The sequence below is a fragment of the Miniopterus schreibersii genome, assembly GCF_964146895.1.
Source record: "Miniopterus schreibersii genome assembly, chromosome: 1".
Classification (NCBI taxonomy): Eukaryota; Metazoa; Chordata; class Mammalia; order Chiroptera; family Miniopteridae; genus Miniopterus; species Miniopterus schreibersii.
The window spans coordinates 80,034,647-80,052,673 of NC_138101.1; the positions used below are offsets into that span (position 1 = coordinate 80,034,647).

The 18,027-nt window shown below is 45.6% G+C and overlaps 1 protein-coding gene across 2 annotated transcripts in view; it reads right to left on the reverse strand.

The window, feature by feature from the left end:
* Window positions 1–17,211, reverse strand: part of GAD2 (glutamate decarboxylase 2) — a 76,702-nt gene extending 59,491 nt beyond the window's left edge. For both annotated transcript variants that reach the window (XM_081136371.1, XM_081136370.1), the window contains exons 1-7: window positions 16,165–17,211; window positions 15,391–15,450; window positions 15,069–15,218; window positions 13,780–14,013; window positions 9,104–9,194; window positions 8,439–8,551; window positions 4,319–4,434 (exon numbers count right to left, since the gene is read on the reverse strand). In XM_081136371.1, the coding sequence (XP_080992497.1) occupies window positions 4,319–4,434; window positions 8,439–8,551; window positions 9,104–9,194; window positions 13,780–14,013; window positions 15,069–15,218; window positions 15,391–15,450; window positions 16,165–16,240 (840 nt within the window). In that variant the 5' untranslated portion in view covers window positions 16,241–17,211. The remainder of the gene's footprint in view (window positions 1–4,318; window positions 4,435–8,438; window positions 8,552–9,103; window positions 9,195–13,779; window positions 14,014–15,068; window positions 15,219–15,390; window positions 15,451–16,164) is intronic.
* Between the last annotated feature and the right edge of the window lie 816 nt (window positions 17,212–18,027).

Sequence of the window (18,027 nt, forward strand, 5' to 3'; positions counted from 1 at the left end):
ACAGTTATTTCCATGGCTCTCAGGTTGTCTCTTGAGAGTAGGTTTTGATGGGATTGGATAAAGGAGAAAACACAAGGGTGATGAGGGCCCTGAAGTGAAAAGAAAGCAGAGCAGGGGGTGCTAAAGGTGAGCTGAATCTGACTCATGATTCACTTACTGAAAGCTCTGTCAGGCTGTTTCTGTCTAATGGGAATCAGTACACGGGAGCTGCCTTTTTCCAAGCTGCCTGGGTTGCCATTAGTTTGTGTGTGTTTTTCATCAAAGAGACCTATTTTTGCAGTTGAAACCCTTTCAAATAGTGTTATGTGAAAAACATCCTTCCAAAGCAACTATGAAAATCACTTCCCCAAAGAAGTGGGCTGAAGCCATGAGAGGCCTCGGCAGAACATTGGTGACTGGCTCCGGGTGACGTGGACATGAGCTGGGTCTGGCTTGTGAAGAGCTGAGTAAGTTAGTTGTGGTGACTGGCCTGAAAGATCCAGTGTCTGTTATGATTATGAACATTTTACCTGGATGCAATTATGCCATTTCATTGAAGCTATTTCTGGAAGATCTTGTGTCACATGAGGAAATAAAGGGAATTTGGAATTAAGCTCATGGTTGGGACTTTCAAAGGATTGAGAGAAAGAGAGAGAGGGAGAAAGAGAGATGGGCCATTTTGAAAATAAAGGATGACCTTTCCTTTCCTAAATGTGTGAAGTTTCTGGTTTCATTGGCTGCTGGAAGACGACAAAGTTTCTCAATGCCACTTGAAAGGACAGAACTGGACCAGGTTCAATAGATCAGGAAATTATATTAGCACTAGAACAGCCAATGAAGGGTGGGAGGTGGTTAGGATTTGAGAAAAGGTGCTACAAGTGAGTGTAGAGTGGCTAGCTAGAGAGTGCTGTTCAGCTCCTCTGGTCCAGCAGTTGAAAGAGCAGTGCTGAGACTATTGGGAAACAGGCTCTAGACCTGATTCAGCCAGTGAATGGCCACGAAACCTTGGGCAAAGTATCTTCTACCTCTGAGACTTGGTTTCTTCATCTAGAAAGCAAAGGGTGATTTTTTGTTTGTTTGTTTTGTTTTGTTTTAAGTTACCTCATATTTACATAGATTTCCTATGCTCTAGGCACTGATGTAAGTGTTTTATGCCTCTTTCATTTGATTCCCCAAAAGTCGTGGGCCTTGGAGACTCTCAAAGAGCAGGAAGAGAGAAAACATGTGGAGCAGCTGCTCTGTCTCCTCACTGCGTCCACACAGAAGCTCCTCCACCACCCCTTCTCCCTGCAGGTCAAGTGATTCAGGAAAGGAAGCTCCATGCAAATATGGAAATTGTTTGGTCTAGAGAAAAGGCATTTGAGATGTGACTTGGTAATTTTCTTTCTTCAGCCTGTGGAGATACGTTTCTGGGGCTGGTGGAGACATAGGGATTGCAAAATCTGGAAGGACTAGGGGAATATATGGCTTGGCCTGAAGCTGGAAGGAGCTACACTAAATGACAAATGGAATGGAATGGTGCTGAGGTATGAGCCCCAAAGGATCCAGGCCTGAGGATCAAGTTACTTCTTAACCTGGAGCTTCAAGGGCAGGACTTATTTTTAAGGACCCACCTGTCCAGAATGATTTGGATCAAGTGTTCAGAGAGACACAGGAGTGCTTCCAATAACCTCTGAAAACCCCCTCCAACCCAGCCTTATGGGATAATGAGGTTTTTTTCTTTGGGGTAGGTAACAATTTAGCATCACCTTTACATTAAGAAAAAGTTCTTGGTGGAAATTTGATTTAGGAAGGTAGAAAATGTTAAATCAGTTGATGAACTGTGATGTACAAAACTTTGTTGTTGAATCTTTTAATCTGGTTTCTATATTGGTAGTCAAGGCAGGGACCTCACTGGTCTGGGAGTCAGGAAACCCATTTAATCCTGGCTCTGTCTACACAGCTAACTGCAGCCTCTTCATTTTTAAAATATTCTCTGTTCTGCCTGTCCCACAAGATTGTCCTGAGAATCAAATGAGCTAATGTATATTAGAACTGTGTTGAAAACAGTAAAAGAGTTACCAAATATAACATGTTATATATACCTTAGAAATACAGTTTGTTTGCCAAAAATAAACCTGTATTTAGAACCAGTTGGTATTTTAGGGCAGGTTTACAATTCAAGTGTTGTTTCATAATTATGTGTGTGGATACAGATCCAAGAAAGAGGAGGGAGAATCACATGGTTGTTGTATAACTGAATTACCTTTCTTTGCCTTATAAACAAAGTTTGCAACATCACGAAAATAAGGCATAGCAAAATCATTCGCAGGCCACATGACCTGAGCTATCCGGGCAAGGTTAAGTCAATTTGCGTGAAGCTTGAGCCCAAGAAACTCATGCAGAAACCAGAGAGCACAGGGCAGCTTGCTGGTTGACCAACCTCATTTCAGGTCATGTAATCAGCACAGAAGCCAAAAGAAAAAGATACCCAATATAAGAACATCTGGAAGTTTTGAGACTGAGAATATAATAACATTTAACTATGTAGGGGTCCAAATCCACTGTCGGGAAACAGAAATTAGAAAAAAAATGCATCATGTTTTTCTACTCTTGGAGAAGCTGAGAAGTGAAAATTAGTTGATGACGGGTGTACTAGGCCTAGTAAAGTGAATAACGCTTTCCTCCCCAAAGATGTCCATATCCTAATCCCTGAAACCTGGGAATATGTTACCTCACATAGCAAAAGGGATCTTACAAATGTGATTAAATTAAGGGTGCTGAGATGGGGGTTATCCTAGGTTACCTGGTAGACCCAAGTAATCACAAAGGTCCTTACAAGGGAAAGAGGGGATGGGAGAGTCAGAGCCAGAGAAGGAGATATGGTGACGGGAACAGAGGTCAGAGAGAGAGAGAGAGAGAGATCTGAAGACACTCCATGCTTTGAAGATGGAGGAAGGGGCTATGACCCAAGGAAGGCAGGTGGCATCTGGAAGCTGGAAGGGCAAGGAAAAGGTTTCTCCCCTACTGTCTCCAGAAGGAACCCCGCCCTGCCTCACCCATGTTTGGTGCTGACCTCCAGAACTGTAAGATAATGAAGTCACGTTGTTTTAAGCCACTACGTTTATGGTCAACACGACTAAAAACAACATGCTAAAGATAATTTGTTAACATAAATCTTTAGTTGTTTTTATCCCATGGTTACTGCTGTGGTTATGAATTGTACTTACTGGCTTCCAACCTGTACTTGCCCTTAGTTTCCTTGTAACACACACACACACACACACACCCCTTAAAACATAAAAAGAAAAGTTCCGTAGTAGATCTGAGGCCCACCATAATTCCCTGCTTCTCCTGACTGATATCTCTTTCAGGAGCTTCTAGTCTCCCTATAGACCCCTCTCTTCCCTCCCCATTTCCTATTTTCCCCACCATCAAAGGGCTTCTTCATCTTTTAGGCAGCTGTTTTCCAAACCCTACGCTACTTTGAGGCAAGGCTGTGAAGGAGCCATCTTAGGAATGACACAGCAGGTGATGCTTACATAACACCCTAAGAACAGTCTCTCGTTCACTGCAGGCCCGTGTGGTAGGAGAGCTCTGTATGGGGATGCTGCTCACACAGCTGCAGTGTGGCTTTGAGCTCACCTTGGATGTGAGAGGAAGCTGGCAGCCTCGCAGAGCTGTTAGTGCAATTTAAGTGAACAGGATGGGCCATTGTTTCAGTGCCTCGGTGGCCTTAGCTCTTTGAAGGCCAAAGAAGGAATTTGAAACACTATGCCCTGGAATTCAAGAAGGGAGACAAGAGCCCCCAGCATCCTGGCTGGCCAGCAGTCTGGTGGTACATAGGAGCCCGTGACTGGCTGAGACACATCTGGCCCGGAGATCAGATATGACAGATCACTATGCCATTTCTCTACAGTGGTTAAGTCTGCCAAAGGTTAACATTACATGGTTCAAGACACCATGAGGCTAGAATATCTGATCAGAATTTTTAAACACAAAGACTGTATCAACTGGGTACTTTGGAGTTTTGAGTTATGTAGGCACAGTAGTGTCAATAGTCCAAATGAGTTCATAATCACTCTGCTTTCGCTCTTCCCCAACACACAACATTACTACTAAAAAGTGAAGTGTAGGAACTGCGGGTAAAAACATCCTGCTTTCTCTTTAAGAATTTTCCTAAATTTCCAAGAGAAATTCAACCCATTGTACCACTCAGCTGTTCTCTGCCCCTCATTCTTTTCCAAAAAGCATCTTCTGGAAAGAGAACCTCCTAGGATAAAGCATTTCCAAACATCATTCCTTAAACCCGGGCTTTATGAAATACAACCTTAAACTTGGGAAGAAGAGAAACACGTACATGCTCAGACGTGAAGGCAATGAGCCTGGGAACAGCAGCCATTCCTTTCTCCTTGACTTCTGGGAACATCTTGAAGCGTGCGATCAGCATGGCATACATGTTCGATATGGCGCCACCTAAAGTGCACAGCAACACACAATTCCCTTTCGTGGTCATTATCAACATCATTTCACATCAAGCCGCATTCCTATTTCCACTGACTTAGAGTCCTCCTTGGACACAGGAGAAGACCTTTTTATTGGCTGTCCTTGAACTCGGTCCTCAGACTCAGGCACCAGCTAAGAGGGTCCAGAGAAGGAGCGCGGGGACCAACCAGAGACAGATGTCCCACCTCCACAACCCATCTCTGTCACTAAGGGAAACTGCAACTGATTCTGCTGTGGCTGGGAACTCTTGGAAGAGGCTTTTAAGAACCGAGAAACTGCTGCCTTCCTTCCCAGCTTGTGAGTGCAGTCATTCAGCATGAGGCTTAGGAAAATCTTACTTAGATCCTCATGTAGAAGACATTTCTTTTCATTCCAGTTCATTCAATGCCTTGCACTTGAACGGATACAAATCAGTTGATGTTAATCCACATCCAAGTCCAGCTCATCATACTCACTTGTTAATTCCCTATAAATACTTCTTTCCTCCTAAAGATATCATTAAAATATAATCGTAATAGTTAACAAAATCTTATTTTATAATTATAGGGAATGTGCAACTAAGGGAATTTCAAGTTCATATAGAATTACTTTTCCTGTGTCATCCTAAGGCTGTCAAAGATTTCATACAATAAAATTTGTATCTGTTAAGTAGAGTCTTGTTTGATAAACAGAGAAAAGTGAGATTTCCCCCAGGATTGTTGGAAAGGTTAGGATTTTTGCTATCCAGCAAAAAGACAGATTGTTGTGCATGCAAATGAATATGCCAGCATGGAAACTGTGAGATCATGAGGCAGAGTGAAGTACTATCTCCCCCTCTCACTCAAAGCAGAACACGCCCAGGCCCTGCATTAAGTGAGTACCCTGAGTTCCTTTCCCTTCACGTGGCTTAGGAGCAGAAGGGCTCTCAGTATGTGGCTGAATGGCCCACACGATCTTTGGGCACGATCTTTGCCTCATGAGCCCTGGGCTCTGACGCAAGAAAGCAGCCTGATACAGAGCAGTCGTCCACCAGATCCTGGCTCTGTCATCAGTCAGAATGAGGACAATTTCTACTTTTTCCAGACCCCAGAGACATGGGGCAAGCAGAATCCAGGTCAGACCTGCTCTGAGCAGACACCCCGTCTAAAACTCTGACTGTGTAGGGAATGGAGGAGTTTTTAAAGGAACTTGCACTCCAGTTCTGGTTTCTCAATCCCGGCACTTAACAGTATTTTGGGCTGGATAACTTCTTGTAGGGGGCTGTGCACTGCACGGTGTTTAGCAGTATCCCTGGCCTCTACCCACCAGATGCCAGCAGCACTATGTTCCATCAGAGTGACAACCAAAAATGTCTCCAGACTTTGCCAAATGCCCCTTGGGGGAAAAACTGGGGGGCAAAATTCTCCCACTGAGAACCGCTGCCCTCATTCTTTTCAGGCAGGCTGGGGAAAAAAGAGAGCAGAAGACAAAGGGAAAGATGTACACAAAGAAAGTGCATTTCACAGGACACTTATCCAAGAAGCTCCCAGCTCTGCCTTCCCCTCTTCCGTTTGCACCTCAGTGATTCTCTGAGGGTTCAGCAGCCCTGAGACAGATGAAGCGGTTTCTGGGCCTCTGGACAGAGCAGACTGCTTTGTGCAGTACAGGCAGGAGGACAGATCCACGAGTCCTGCCTGCTCTTGCTGCCCATGAAGCTTCCAGAGAAAGGATGTGAAAGCAAGCCTTGACTCATTCCGAAAATCCTGTAGACAGGAAAGGATTGTGACTAAGCCAAGCCTTTCCTCTTTCCCTCAGTCCTTCATGACTTGCTGAGCAGTGACAAATGCTCAGTTCTCTGTGGCTGTCAGGCATAGGGGACATCATATAAACAGATTTCTTCTAGAAATCCCAAAGGACTTTCCATGAAGCACGAAGTCTCTGGATGTTACAGGTGAAGGCGTGAGGCAACTAGCTGAGCGATATATTCAGCCACAGACTTAACTCTTCATGTTTAGTCCCAGGTAACAGGACTTTCAGATCTCTGGCATGTAATATGTATGATTTCCCCTATCCCCACCCCTCAAATTGTAAGACCCTTCACTCCGGGAATAAGGCTGACTGCTACCTAGAAAAGCATCCGTTAGTGATTAAGGATGCTATCAACCTTTCCTCTGTAATGTCCATGGAGAGCAGAGAAGAAACAGGTTGCCAATGGCCTTTTCTTCTGTCCCCTCCCCACTTTGCAATGCCTAAGTTACATTACTGTAGCATGACATCTGTGGGTTCCCTTTTGGGTCTTTAGGGCCCAAGGAAGGAGCCCCATGATCAAGCTTCAGTCTTGTCTAACAGTTTCTTGTGATCATTCCCTGTCATTGATGAGGGTGGTGGGGAAGCCCTAAGTCCACACTTGGCTTAGCAGAACTGCCAGAGAGGATGCTTCTTCTGAGAGTACATTTTCTGGGGCAGGTGGGTTCTAAGACCAGCCAGATAAATTAGGCCTGGCCCAAGACCCTTTAGTCAACTTTTTAGGGTCCACAGGAGCAGCTGTTAGCAGCTGTTCTCTCCTCCCTCCTGAGGACCATTAACATAGAGCCTGGGATGCTCCTGGCTCTCTCAGGGACAACTCAATCACGCAACCACCCTTATAAGAGGAGAAAGCATAAAGGTAGAAGTGAAGTTGATCTCTGAACCCTACCCTAATGGCTCATGAACAATACCTTAAGCCTTAAGAGCATCAGTTCCAGGCACTGATGACAAAGATCCCTCAATAGGGGATGGTTTTCCAGAGAAAAACTAAGTACTAACTTCTCTACAAAATAAAGGCTAGATTAAAAATTCATCACAGCTGGTGTTCAGTGACTTCAAAAGAAAAGGCTAATTTTCCCTACAATTTAACTAAGATGTTTTCCTTCAGTACCTAAAAAAAAAAAAGTGCTATAGCTTTAAAAACATAAAATAAAATAGCAGCTCTGACCTTGTAGGTAAAGCTGCTTGATTTAAGCCCTGGCCTTGACACCACTGTTGCCGTTTAGCATTTCCTCTTTCCATCTGTTCTTTATCTCCCCCCTCCCCCATCATCCCCTTGTCTTTGGAGATTTCCTGAACAGAGATCATAGGGTGGCCTTTGCTAGGCCTGGCACAATGGCAGGTGTGGCGCTGGCTCCTCCAGGAGAGCACCCACCCTGTTATGATGACCTCCTTCCTGCCACTGATTAGGTGATGATCTGCACACCAGGTTTCTTTCCCATGGGTCAGTGACTCTTTTCCCACTGCCTTCCTAACTTCTGTTCCTTCTCTGCATCAAACCAAGGTCACAAACACCCCTGGGAACCAAGGGCAGGCCTTTGTTTCAGGTTGATTCTCTTGGCTGGGAAAGGTGTAAATAATGGAGCTCAGAATGCAATGGAGGGTGATAAAAAGCAGGCTGCAAAAGACTGAACGGCGCGATAAAGCAGAGAAGGAATGAGAAAATTCCTGAAGAAATCATCACCCTCTTTTAGCTCTAACAAACTGTCTGGGAGGCGCTCTCTACCCTCCTTGAAATTCGTGTAAATCAGCTTCTCTGCCTGTTGCTTCAAAGGAACAAGGTTCTTAGCATCTATTAAGTAGATCTGTCTGTCATGCACTCTCAAACAGAGAATGTTTTATTAAATGAGCTACCCTTTTCCTTTCTCTAATTCTGGGAAGAGCATCGGAGAGTGAATTCTCCTATTAGGAATCTTTATTCTTTTGTTCCACATGATGCATACATCCTGTGTGGGGGATCCCAATAGAAGTCCTGGGTAAATATATTTGTTTATGCTCTTTTTGAACACAAATAACTAATGTTCAAGCATGGGATGGTTGGCTTGGAGGCATGGAGAATGGTCGTTCGTACTTAATGACATTCATTTTTTTGATCAATATACAACCTATTTAACCTAAGCAGAAATACAGACAAGATATTTAAGATTTCCTAGGTTCATAACAGGGCATTGCATAACAGAAGAAACACAAAGAAAAGTTGAAATATATACCAGGAGAAAATATCCCATCGCCAGAGCCCCCTGGCCAGCCAATGATTTCTCTCATTTTCTTTAGCGTGACATATTCCAAAAGCACAAATACTGGAGCGATTTCATAGGTGAACCTGAAATGTAGTAATAACCACACTTTACGGACGTAACTCAAATAAATAATTCACCATTACAATTTTTACAGAACCATTTCCTTTTTCAAACCCTACACTCACAAATGTTATGGTTATACATTAAGCAGAGAGAAAATTATGTCTTCTAAAAGGTTTGCTCATTTTTCTATATTTGTAAAGTTAAGAGCTTCAATTATTGGCTTAGGTCCACAAGGGTCATTTATCATATTGAATAAATAAAGAACATTGCCGAGTAACACTATTTAAAAGACAACATCTAGTCTCGTTTCTCTTCGATGGTATAAATAATTATAAATCCAAAATGCAAAAAAAAAAGGTCCCTTTTATGTTTAAAAATGTTGTATAGCTTTGCATGAAAATTATATCAGGCTATATTCTGTTAAGCTAGAGTGACAGTGATGTACGTCTGACATCCATATCACTATTTTAAGGACTACTTTTAAGAGATTTTCACATGTGAGTTAGAATAAAGACTATGGAATCTCACTAATAATTATCCTGGATTACACAAAAACACATTTACCTACTTACATGTTAGTATTTGCTGTTGATGTCAGCCAGTCTGCTGCTAATCCAACCATATCCAGTCCAGTGGAGAGTTGATTGAAATATCTGGGATGCCCTGCATAAAATGGAATAGCAGAATCAGGACTGCATCCAATGAAAATAAATGCATCTCATACACACAATTTCTCTTGCTAAAGAACCTTGAAAGATCCTTCAGTAATAGGAAATCTATATTGAGAAACCCAATACGCACGCGTGTGTGCGTGCACACACATCCCAAAGGAACATTGCCTCTAATAAGAGAGACGATTTTGGATTTTTGGTATTTCTTAAAACACACTCTAAAAATTGTCCTTTAAATATTCCCTATTAAAAATAACAAGTGTGGCCTGCAATGTGGAAGCAAGCTTATTTCCTAGCATTCTTTCAATATATTTGTAGACTACAGTGCTTGTGCAGTCCAAAGCTATTCAAAGACAGGCTTTTCTTGTTTACACTCTTGCTGCTGAAAATCCTTTTTTGTTGAAGCTGTTCTGGAATCAGTCATACCATGACATCCACCAGGCATGCCGACATTCATAATAATATCAGTGACAAATGGCTGATGATTACGAAAGACAAGGCAAAAATGAGAAAATAGGACATTCTGTTGAATGATTTGCCCTGGATTCAAAAGGTGATGATTGTCTAAAGATGGCATGGAGAAACCTAATTCTTGTCAATTATTTTCTGTCCAAATATTGAATTATAAACAACAGAACTCTTTCATAGCTGTGATTTAAAATAAAGATGAATACAGTCAACATCACTGTTTTATCAACAAGATACATGAAGATATAGTCAATGGACCAATCAGTCCATTAGCAAGGCTTATCTAATTAATTTCTGGATTTCTCTTAGACTCTCTAAAGGGGTTGACATCTAAATACTCCTGAGGCTATTATTTTAAATGTGATGGTAAGTATCTCATTAGAATTCTACTTTCATGTCTTGCCCCATAAAAACCTATCTATAAATCTGTGATTTGCTTAGCAGCAAAAATTTTGAAACATGAACAATTATGGAAATAGCATCTGATAAAAAGGCACCTGCCACTTACTGGACACCTGTCTGAAGCCCGGGGATGTGATAGTCTTTCACGCCAGCATGGGAAAAACAAGATAAAAAAAGGCAATTCGGAAAGTAGGGACAAAGTCAACACACTGCTTATCTCTAGGACTGGAGTGCTCTCTTATCAGCCTCTGGCATGTGGCTGGACAATTAGATGCTGAGAAAAGATAGGAGCTGGCAAAGAAAGGAGCACATCTGAGAGACTGGGTTTTGTGCAGCTCTCAACACGATCTCCACCATTGTTTTACCTCCCTGTGGCCTTGCACAGTGCCCGTCTGTCTTTTTTGCTCTTTTCCAGGCCCTGTGACGCTGACCCTGTCAGTTTATGCATCCACGGAAAGTGAAAAAGCCTTCTTTCTGGCTCCACGCCTCTGCCCTCTGGAACAACCCTCCGCTCCTCTCTGCCTCATTGACTCCCCATTTCATTAGAGCTCACAGCTGAAATCCTAGCCTTCTGCTCCCTCTTGGTGCCTCTGCATCTCTCTTTCCTTAAGCCATTTCTTTAAAGTGAGGAAATTAATAAGGATTAGCAAATCTATCCATTAATCTACTCTACCAATTCATATGCATTTTCTCCATGAATCTGGTGTCTCCTATCACACACTATTCAACTCTATGGAAACTTTGGCATGAAAACCTCTGCATAAAATTGAGAGGGATTCCGAGGCCTTGTTGTGGCCCAGGATGTGAGAAGACCAGTCCCCCCTGATGACTGCTTTTGGGAAACTGTGGAAACAAGTTTGATGCTTCCATGGCCCATCTCCCTTCTATATACTTTTTTGGCCTTGGTCTCCCATTTTTCCCTGAATCTCTCCTCCCTCAAAAATTTTTCATTCACTGATAATGATGTGAAAATAGAGAGGGAGATAATTTGACAGGTCAGAACAACATGACCTCTTGGTTTCTGAAGAAATACTATTTTGCTCCCTTTGCATGACCTCTACAAGCTGCAGGTGAACCCAGGCAGGGCTCTCTGAGAGGAAAGGTGTGAGACCTGCCTTGGAGCTCGCCCGCTGTCCCGCAGCCCTGGCATCCAGCTGCTGCCGCCGCTCCCCCACCGCCCTGTGCTGAGGCTCTGCTCCAGGAATCAGGTGGCCACCACAGCCGGAGCAGCCAGGGAGACAGCGAGTTTGAGAGGTGAGATTAGAGCTGCTCCGGGCTCTGGAATGCTCCCCACAGATTAGCAAATGAGCCAGGTACGAGGCACAGACAGCCTGTCTACAATCCGCTGGGGAGGGGCTCAAAGTCATCGAAACTGCTCTCTTTGTATTGGCAACGTGCGCCCAAGGGGGGCCTCACTTCCTGACCCTTCAATTCCTTTGTCTGCGGGTTTGGTTAAAGGATACAAGACAGTATTTAACTCCTCCACCACCCAACCACCACCACCAAATCGAAGGACCCCCACAAAGGCTAATTATTGCAGAATTCTATCGTTCTTGGCAGTTTTCAGTTCTAATATTTCTTACAGAGATAATTTTAATAAAACATGAAGGCATCATTTAAAAGCATTTCCTCACTGCCCCTCACTCCTCTCTAAGCTTGGAGCCCAAGTGGAAATTAGGTTAAGGACTTTCAGTAAAAATCAGGTGATAAGTTGCAATTTGTAAAAGAATCTCCTGAGAATCATTAAAATGTTTAATGCAGCAAAGTGGTAACTGCTTTACAGCCCCTAAGTAGTACTACTTGTCAGGTTATGGCATAAAAACCTATAACCTTGCTAGTTAAAAAAAGGTGACCGCTGTTAATTCTTTAAAATGCTATTTGAGGGCAGAGGGGAAGATTATGTATGTTATGAATAATATTGATATTGAATTAATATCAATATGTCTTGCTTAGAAATCCAACTTAATCATTTTTTCCCTGAACTTTAAATAACATGCATCAGAGCTACACTTGCCCAAAAGTTTACAAGCATTATGGTAAAAATCAAAGTATTGAACTGATCCATGTTTTCCTGACACTAAATGGAAGACTGGCAGAATTACTTTCATTGACTTGCAATTTCCATTATCTTAACTCTTTAAATTGTATTTCAGACACCATCAGTTTTTAAGGACAAAGATGTAAAACATTTGTATAGATTCTTTTTGGTTTGGTAGCAAAAAAAAAAAAAGTAGCATTTTACTATAAACATTTAAATATTCGGTTAAGGGAATGGGTCAAACAAAAATGAATTAAAAGCATTGTTCAGATTTGTACTTACAGATACATGAAAAGCTGGGAGAAAAAAAAACGATCTTTGATACCTAGTATATACATCATGTGAATTCTCCATGAATGACTGAGAATAATATCCAATAAGCCTTCAAAAACCATACTGCACAAACTGAGTCTAATAGAAATCACCAAGCTAAATTCCTTTCTCTATGTATTTAGTTTTAAGTCAATAGTCTCACAAAAGTGGACACTAATAATTCAGTAAATTAATTTCCTAAGGTTTCTTCTATGCATCAACCTTTCCTCTCGGTTGGTATAAAGAATGTACAAATAATCCCCCTCCCCCCCACACATACCATACACACACACTCACTCACACACACAAAGAGCTAAAATCACACAGCAAACATTCTTAAAATGTTTGTTGTTGATTAGAATGATATGGATCAAATTCAGCTCCAAATCAATTAGCCACAAATCAATTTAGATCCACAAGGTCTCTCCCTTTCCCCTGGAAAATTCAGTCCTTTTTATGGCTCTGATGAAGTGTAGTGCCACCTTGTATAGGGATGATCAGAGACAATGTAGAAAAGAAAGGGGTAATCATGACCTGGGAGATGAACAGCTGACTTGGTGTAGACAAAATTAAAACTTAGAATGCACCCAACAAATGGTACTCCTGGCACCATAAATGGAGAGGGTACAAAGGGTACAGTGGAAAAGCAATAAATTGCCCCTAAGGATATCTGATTTCCCCCACCCCCCTTTTCCCTTTATCTTATATTCAGAGGGGCTATGAAGCATGTGTTCTTGTATAATGTGGCTGAATTGTTAAGGTAGTTTGAATTGTGTTTTCTTTTGTGTACATTTCTTTGAAAAGAGACAACCTGGAGTTCAAATCTAAAGTGTTGGCCATGTGAGACAATGCCAAAATATTATCCCTCTGCACCAACAATTACATAGGATGGTTTGTCCAATTTCTGAACCTTCCTATGCCAAGGAAATGCTCAGCACTACATTAGTATTTGGGCTTTTGTTTGGATCATGTTTCTTTTTTTTGAGTGTTTATTTCCATAGCCCCTCTCCCCTCCCCCCCCCCCCTGCATTTTGGGTCTCTTCTACTGGCCTCTGCTGACAAATGATTGTTTCTACATCAGTGGTTAATCTCCATGACAAATATGTGCAGTGTAAAATATGATGATTTATAATTACATAATGTTTCTGACATTATCAACTTCAGAAGCATTAACACTGATGATAGTAATCGGTGCTTTTGATTAGGATCATTCTAATAATGACTGTTTTTTTAAATGATGAAAAAATTTTGTAAATTTGAAAATATCTGTAACTCCAAAAAACAGAAAACATTTTATAGAAAAAAAATAAAGATTGTGAAAAGAAAAAGAGCTTTATTATTTCTGATGGGACAATACCTGTTTTAATTGCATATTTTAGAGTTGTTTGGCAATGCATCAAAATTTCCTCCAAATTTTGTGGTTGGTCTGCCAGTTCCCAATTATATTCTTGAAGAAGCTCATTAGGGTAATGGAAATCAATCACTTTGGTTGATCTATCGAAACTTTTCACCACATATTGAAGCAAAATATCCATAACATCCTGCAGAAACGCCAAGGTGGGTCTTTCTCCATCACACGCTGGCAGCAAGTCTAAGGAATGGAATCAAAACGCCACATTTTATTTTTTAACAAATAAAATTAATTTTAATAACATATATTATTTAACTTAATATGTCCAGAATACTGCCATCAAAATTCCACATTTTAATTTTACTATGAAAATACCCAGGCAAGATCTTGATCCAGCAATTTCTCTATGAACTGAGCGACTGTATGTTTAAAAAGATCTTCTGGAAATGCAGAGCGTTTTCTTTAAAAGGGAGGCATTTTTCAAAAACCAAGGAATGAGAGATTTTAGAATTTCTCCCCCACCTCCCACCCCAAATGAATTCTTGCATTTCAATTCAAAATTTGTTTGCTTTATTTTTTAAAGAGAGCGTGCCTCTTCACAGGGGTTCGCCTAAATGTTATTTCTCAGAAAATCATCCTAAATGATTATGGAAATTCTCCACGTCGGAAATGTTTGAGGAAGGCCTTTGGGCAAACCAGGCAAAGCGGAACATGCAAAGTTAGGATCTCTGGCCTATTAGGAAGGCCCCCCGTTTCCAAAGTCCGTGTATGTGTTTATGTGACCCCCGTGCGTGTTTGCATGACCAGGTATGTAAACGCAAGGGAGCAACACGGCGTGCGGTTCTCACGTGAATAGAGTCGTTCTCCGGTGAAATCGCAGCTACAAATTACTCTTGCGATCTAAGGACTTAGAGAGTCTTTGCACTTCGGAACTGGAAACCGAGTCCCCCCCGAGGCCTCGGCGGCACCAAGCAGCTCACCGGGAGCTCCGCGCTAGCGGGCACCACGGCCACGCGCGACCCCAAGGGCGGCGCTAGGGAAAGAGCGCGGCGCCGGAGAGCCCCCTTCCAACGCGGGCGCCCGGCGCGCAGCGCGGCGCAGAGCCCCGGGTCGGGTTTCCCACTCCCCGGGCAGGCCCTGCGGGTCTCACTTTCAGCGGAAGGTTCTCCCAAGGTTGACCTCCGTCTTCCACCGGGAAGCCTGGGGTCCGGCTCCAGGCGCCGGTTCCTCCCCGAGGCGGTGGGCGGGGCAGAGCGAGGGCAGTGGCACCCCGGGGCGCAACTGGGAGCCTTTACCTGTTGCGTGTAGAAACGCGTAGTTGACGTCGGCTTTGGGACAGCTGCAGGGCTTCTGGTTGCAGGCACAGGCGGCCTTCCGGGAGGTGGCCCGCGGGGGCTCGCTCCCGCCGTTCTCCGCCGGCTTCTCCGCGTCTCCGTAGAGCAGAGCTGGGCAAGGACACGCAACGCGGACCTCTGTGAGCGCCCCGCAGGGCCGGGCTCCCCGCCCCCGCCCACCCCGGACCCTGCGACCCCGACTCCGCTGCTGGGGGCGCAGAGCTGAGAACGTGGCTCTGCGCCTGGCCCTGTTCGCCGCCCGCCCCTGGGCTCCGACACTCACCACACAGCTTGTTTCCGATGCCGCCCGTGAACTTCTGGGCCACCTGACACCAGGCTCTGGCTGTGAGGAAAGACACGCACGAGGCCCGCGAGGCAGAAAGAGAAGAGCAGACAGACGGACGCGTGAAATTTCGTTCTATGTGAACAACGTTAATAAACCTGGGGTGCAGGGAGGGGCCGCCCAGGGTTCGGCACCGCAGGCAGGCGCGGGAGGTGGCTCGGGAGCCTGGCGTTCCCGCCGGGCCCGGTTTTCTGTTTCTTTTCCCAAGGAGAAGCTCACATCGCGCCCCCTTGCTTTTGCCTTCTAAGTGCCAGTCGGTTCAGGCAAACTCCCCCCCCCCCCCTTCCTGCCTCTCTTGGGCCAGTTTTCCTAGACACCGAGCCGGTCCCTTTCCTGGAGGCTCTCCTTCCAAACCAAGAATTGTCTCCTTTCCAAATCATTCTTTCCCCACTGCGACTCCGTCCCTCCCCGGGGTCCAGACACCAAGATGGTGGCAGTGTCCCAGGCCCGCGGAACCGAGGGTCGAGGAGACGCCTCTGATGGGAAGGCTCGCTCAGACTTGCGGAAAGGGGCCCAGCATTCTTGGGGCGTCTTCTTAGGGGACAAAGACCTGTGGGGATTCTGAGCTCTTGGGCCATCGGGACTTAGCCCGAGAGCAGGGCGAAGCCGCTGAAGTTTCCTGTTGCATTTGGAAAACCTCCTTCGTCTTCCCCAGCTCCGCAAATCCCAGCCCACCCTCAAAAGCTCGCCTGCTGCAGGTCCTGATTTTCCTACCTGTGCCGGGGTTCTCGGGGTCCCCGGAGCCATCTTCAGATCCGAAGGACCAAAAACCGGAGCCCGGAGAAGCCATTGGCGCTGCGAGACGGGAGCAGATCGCCTCCGAAAGCCAAGTGTCGGCGAGCTGCCCTCGGCTGGGTCCTGCGCGCGCGCGCGTGCGTGAGTGTGTACGCGCGTGTGTGCGCGCGTGTGTGTGGAAGGAGGAGGGCGCCGCGCCGGGACCTGCGCAGCCACGAGGCAGAGTGTGGGTTTCACTCAGGGACAGGAAATATGCGTGTCTGCGTGTGCGTCCGCACGTGTGTGTGTGTGTGTGTTTTAGTTAGTTAAGGCTTTGAGAAGTGGCAACGCTCTGAAAGCCATGAATGTTAAATAGAAAAGGGGACCGGAGGGTTCTCACAGCCCGGAGAGGGGAAAGCAAGCGCTGAGCGCCCGAATGATTTTGAAGGCGAGGGGAGCCAAAACTGTTGGATCGGGGGCGGCGGAGGCAAAAATGGTAGAGGGAGGGAGCTGAATCATGAGGGTGAGAGACAGACAGTACGTAGGAGCTGGAGGCGGAGTGGGCGGGAGGCGTGCAGGAGAGCTCACGCAGCCGGCGAGGGGAGAGGGTGCGGGCTTCTCGGCCGCGCCCGGATGCGCTGTCCAGGGTGCTAACGCTGTTGACTTCGCGCTGGCCTCGGAGAAGGGTGGACCCGAGAGACGTAGGCGAGGCGGGGAGGTTGGTGGAGAGAAGTCTTACCTACCCGCCGATAGGCGCGTTGTGTGAGGTCTGGCTCCCGCTGCGCAGGAGGCACGGTTCCCGCCCGGCCTTCTAGAGGGTTTGGGGGTCGCTGTGACCTCCAGAGCCGAGAGACTGGGCCAGAATCAGGAACTACTCTCGAGCTTGGAGAGAGGATGGTGGGGGAAGGGCGCCTACGCGTTAATGGGCTCATTTCAGCTCCTTAGCGGCGCCTAATGCCTGCCTACTGAGCCGCGAGGTCCCCGGCGGCGCACCAGTCTTGCGCTTTCGAGCGCGCTGTCGCCGGACCCACCGTCCAGCTTCTGACTGACGGCTGGGGAGAAAGACTGCCGATTGAGGCAATTAAAATCCACGCTGGAGTCTATCACCGAGGACCTTGGGCTGGAGAAAAAAATAAAACAAATGGAAACTTCTTGGAAGGGGGCAAGGAAGAGCAGCGAGGGAGAGCAGCTAGAATTCGCAGGATTGACAGTGGATGGGGGATGGGACCAGATCATTTGTGCCCTTCGCCTGCGGAGGCGTGGAAGGGCAGCTTCTAACGTGTGACAGGAATCAGTGGGAGGTTGGGGACGATGCACAGTTTCCAAATCCTGTACAATCTGAGCTTTGCAAATCCGAATCGGAAAGAAGAAATCCCCTGCTGGGCCCTCTTTTTAGCGGACCTCAAATTAATAACCCCCCTCTCCGCGTGAGAAGCCTTAGGATAGCGTAAGAGTGTGTGTGTGGAGGGGGCGCGGGGAGTGACTGGCTATTTCTGTGGCCTGTGGAGAAGGGTTTCTCCTCTCCTGAGGAAGTTAAAGTCTCTCCTCTCTTACAATTACCTTTCTCTAAAACCTGTTAAACAAAGGGAGGGTGCCCCGAGAATGCGGACCCCTGTGAGTTCGCATTGCTTTCCCTTGGCCGTCAAGAAAGCAGCGTCCCGCACACCGAGCGTTTCCTGGGCAGGTGGAGAGAGGGCGAGGAGGACCCTGCGGGAAAGGGCTGCGTCCGGCCTCCCGCGGCGTCCATTCCTGGCGTAAAGCTCCCCTTGGGCAAGAGCTTTTCATTTCCATTGTGTCCCAGCCACTCTTTCTCTGATCTCCTAACCAAGTCCCGAAAGTTGCTGCCGAAGCGGAGATCCACGG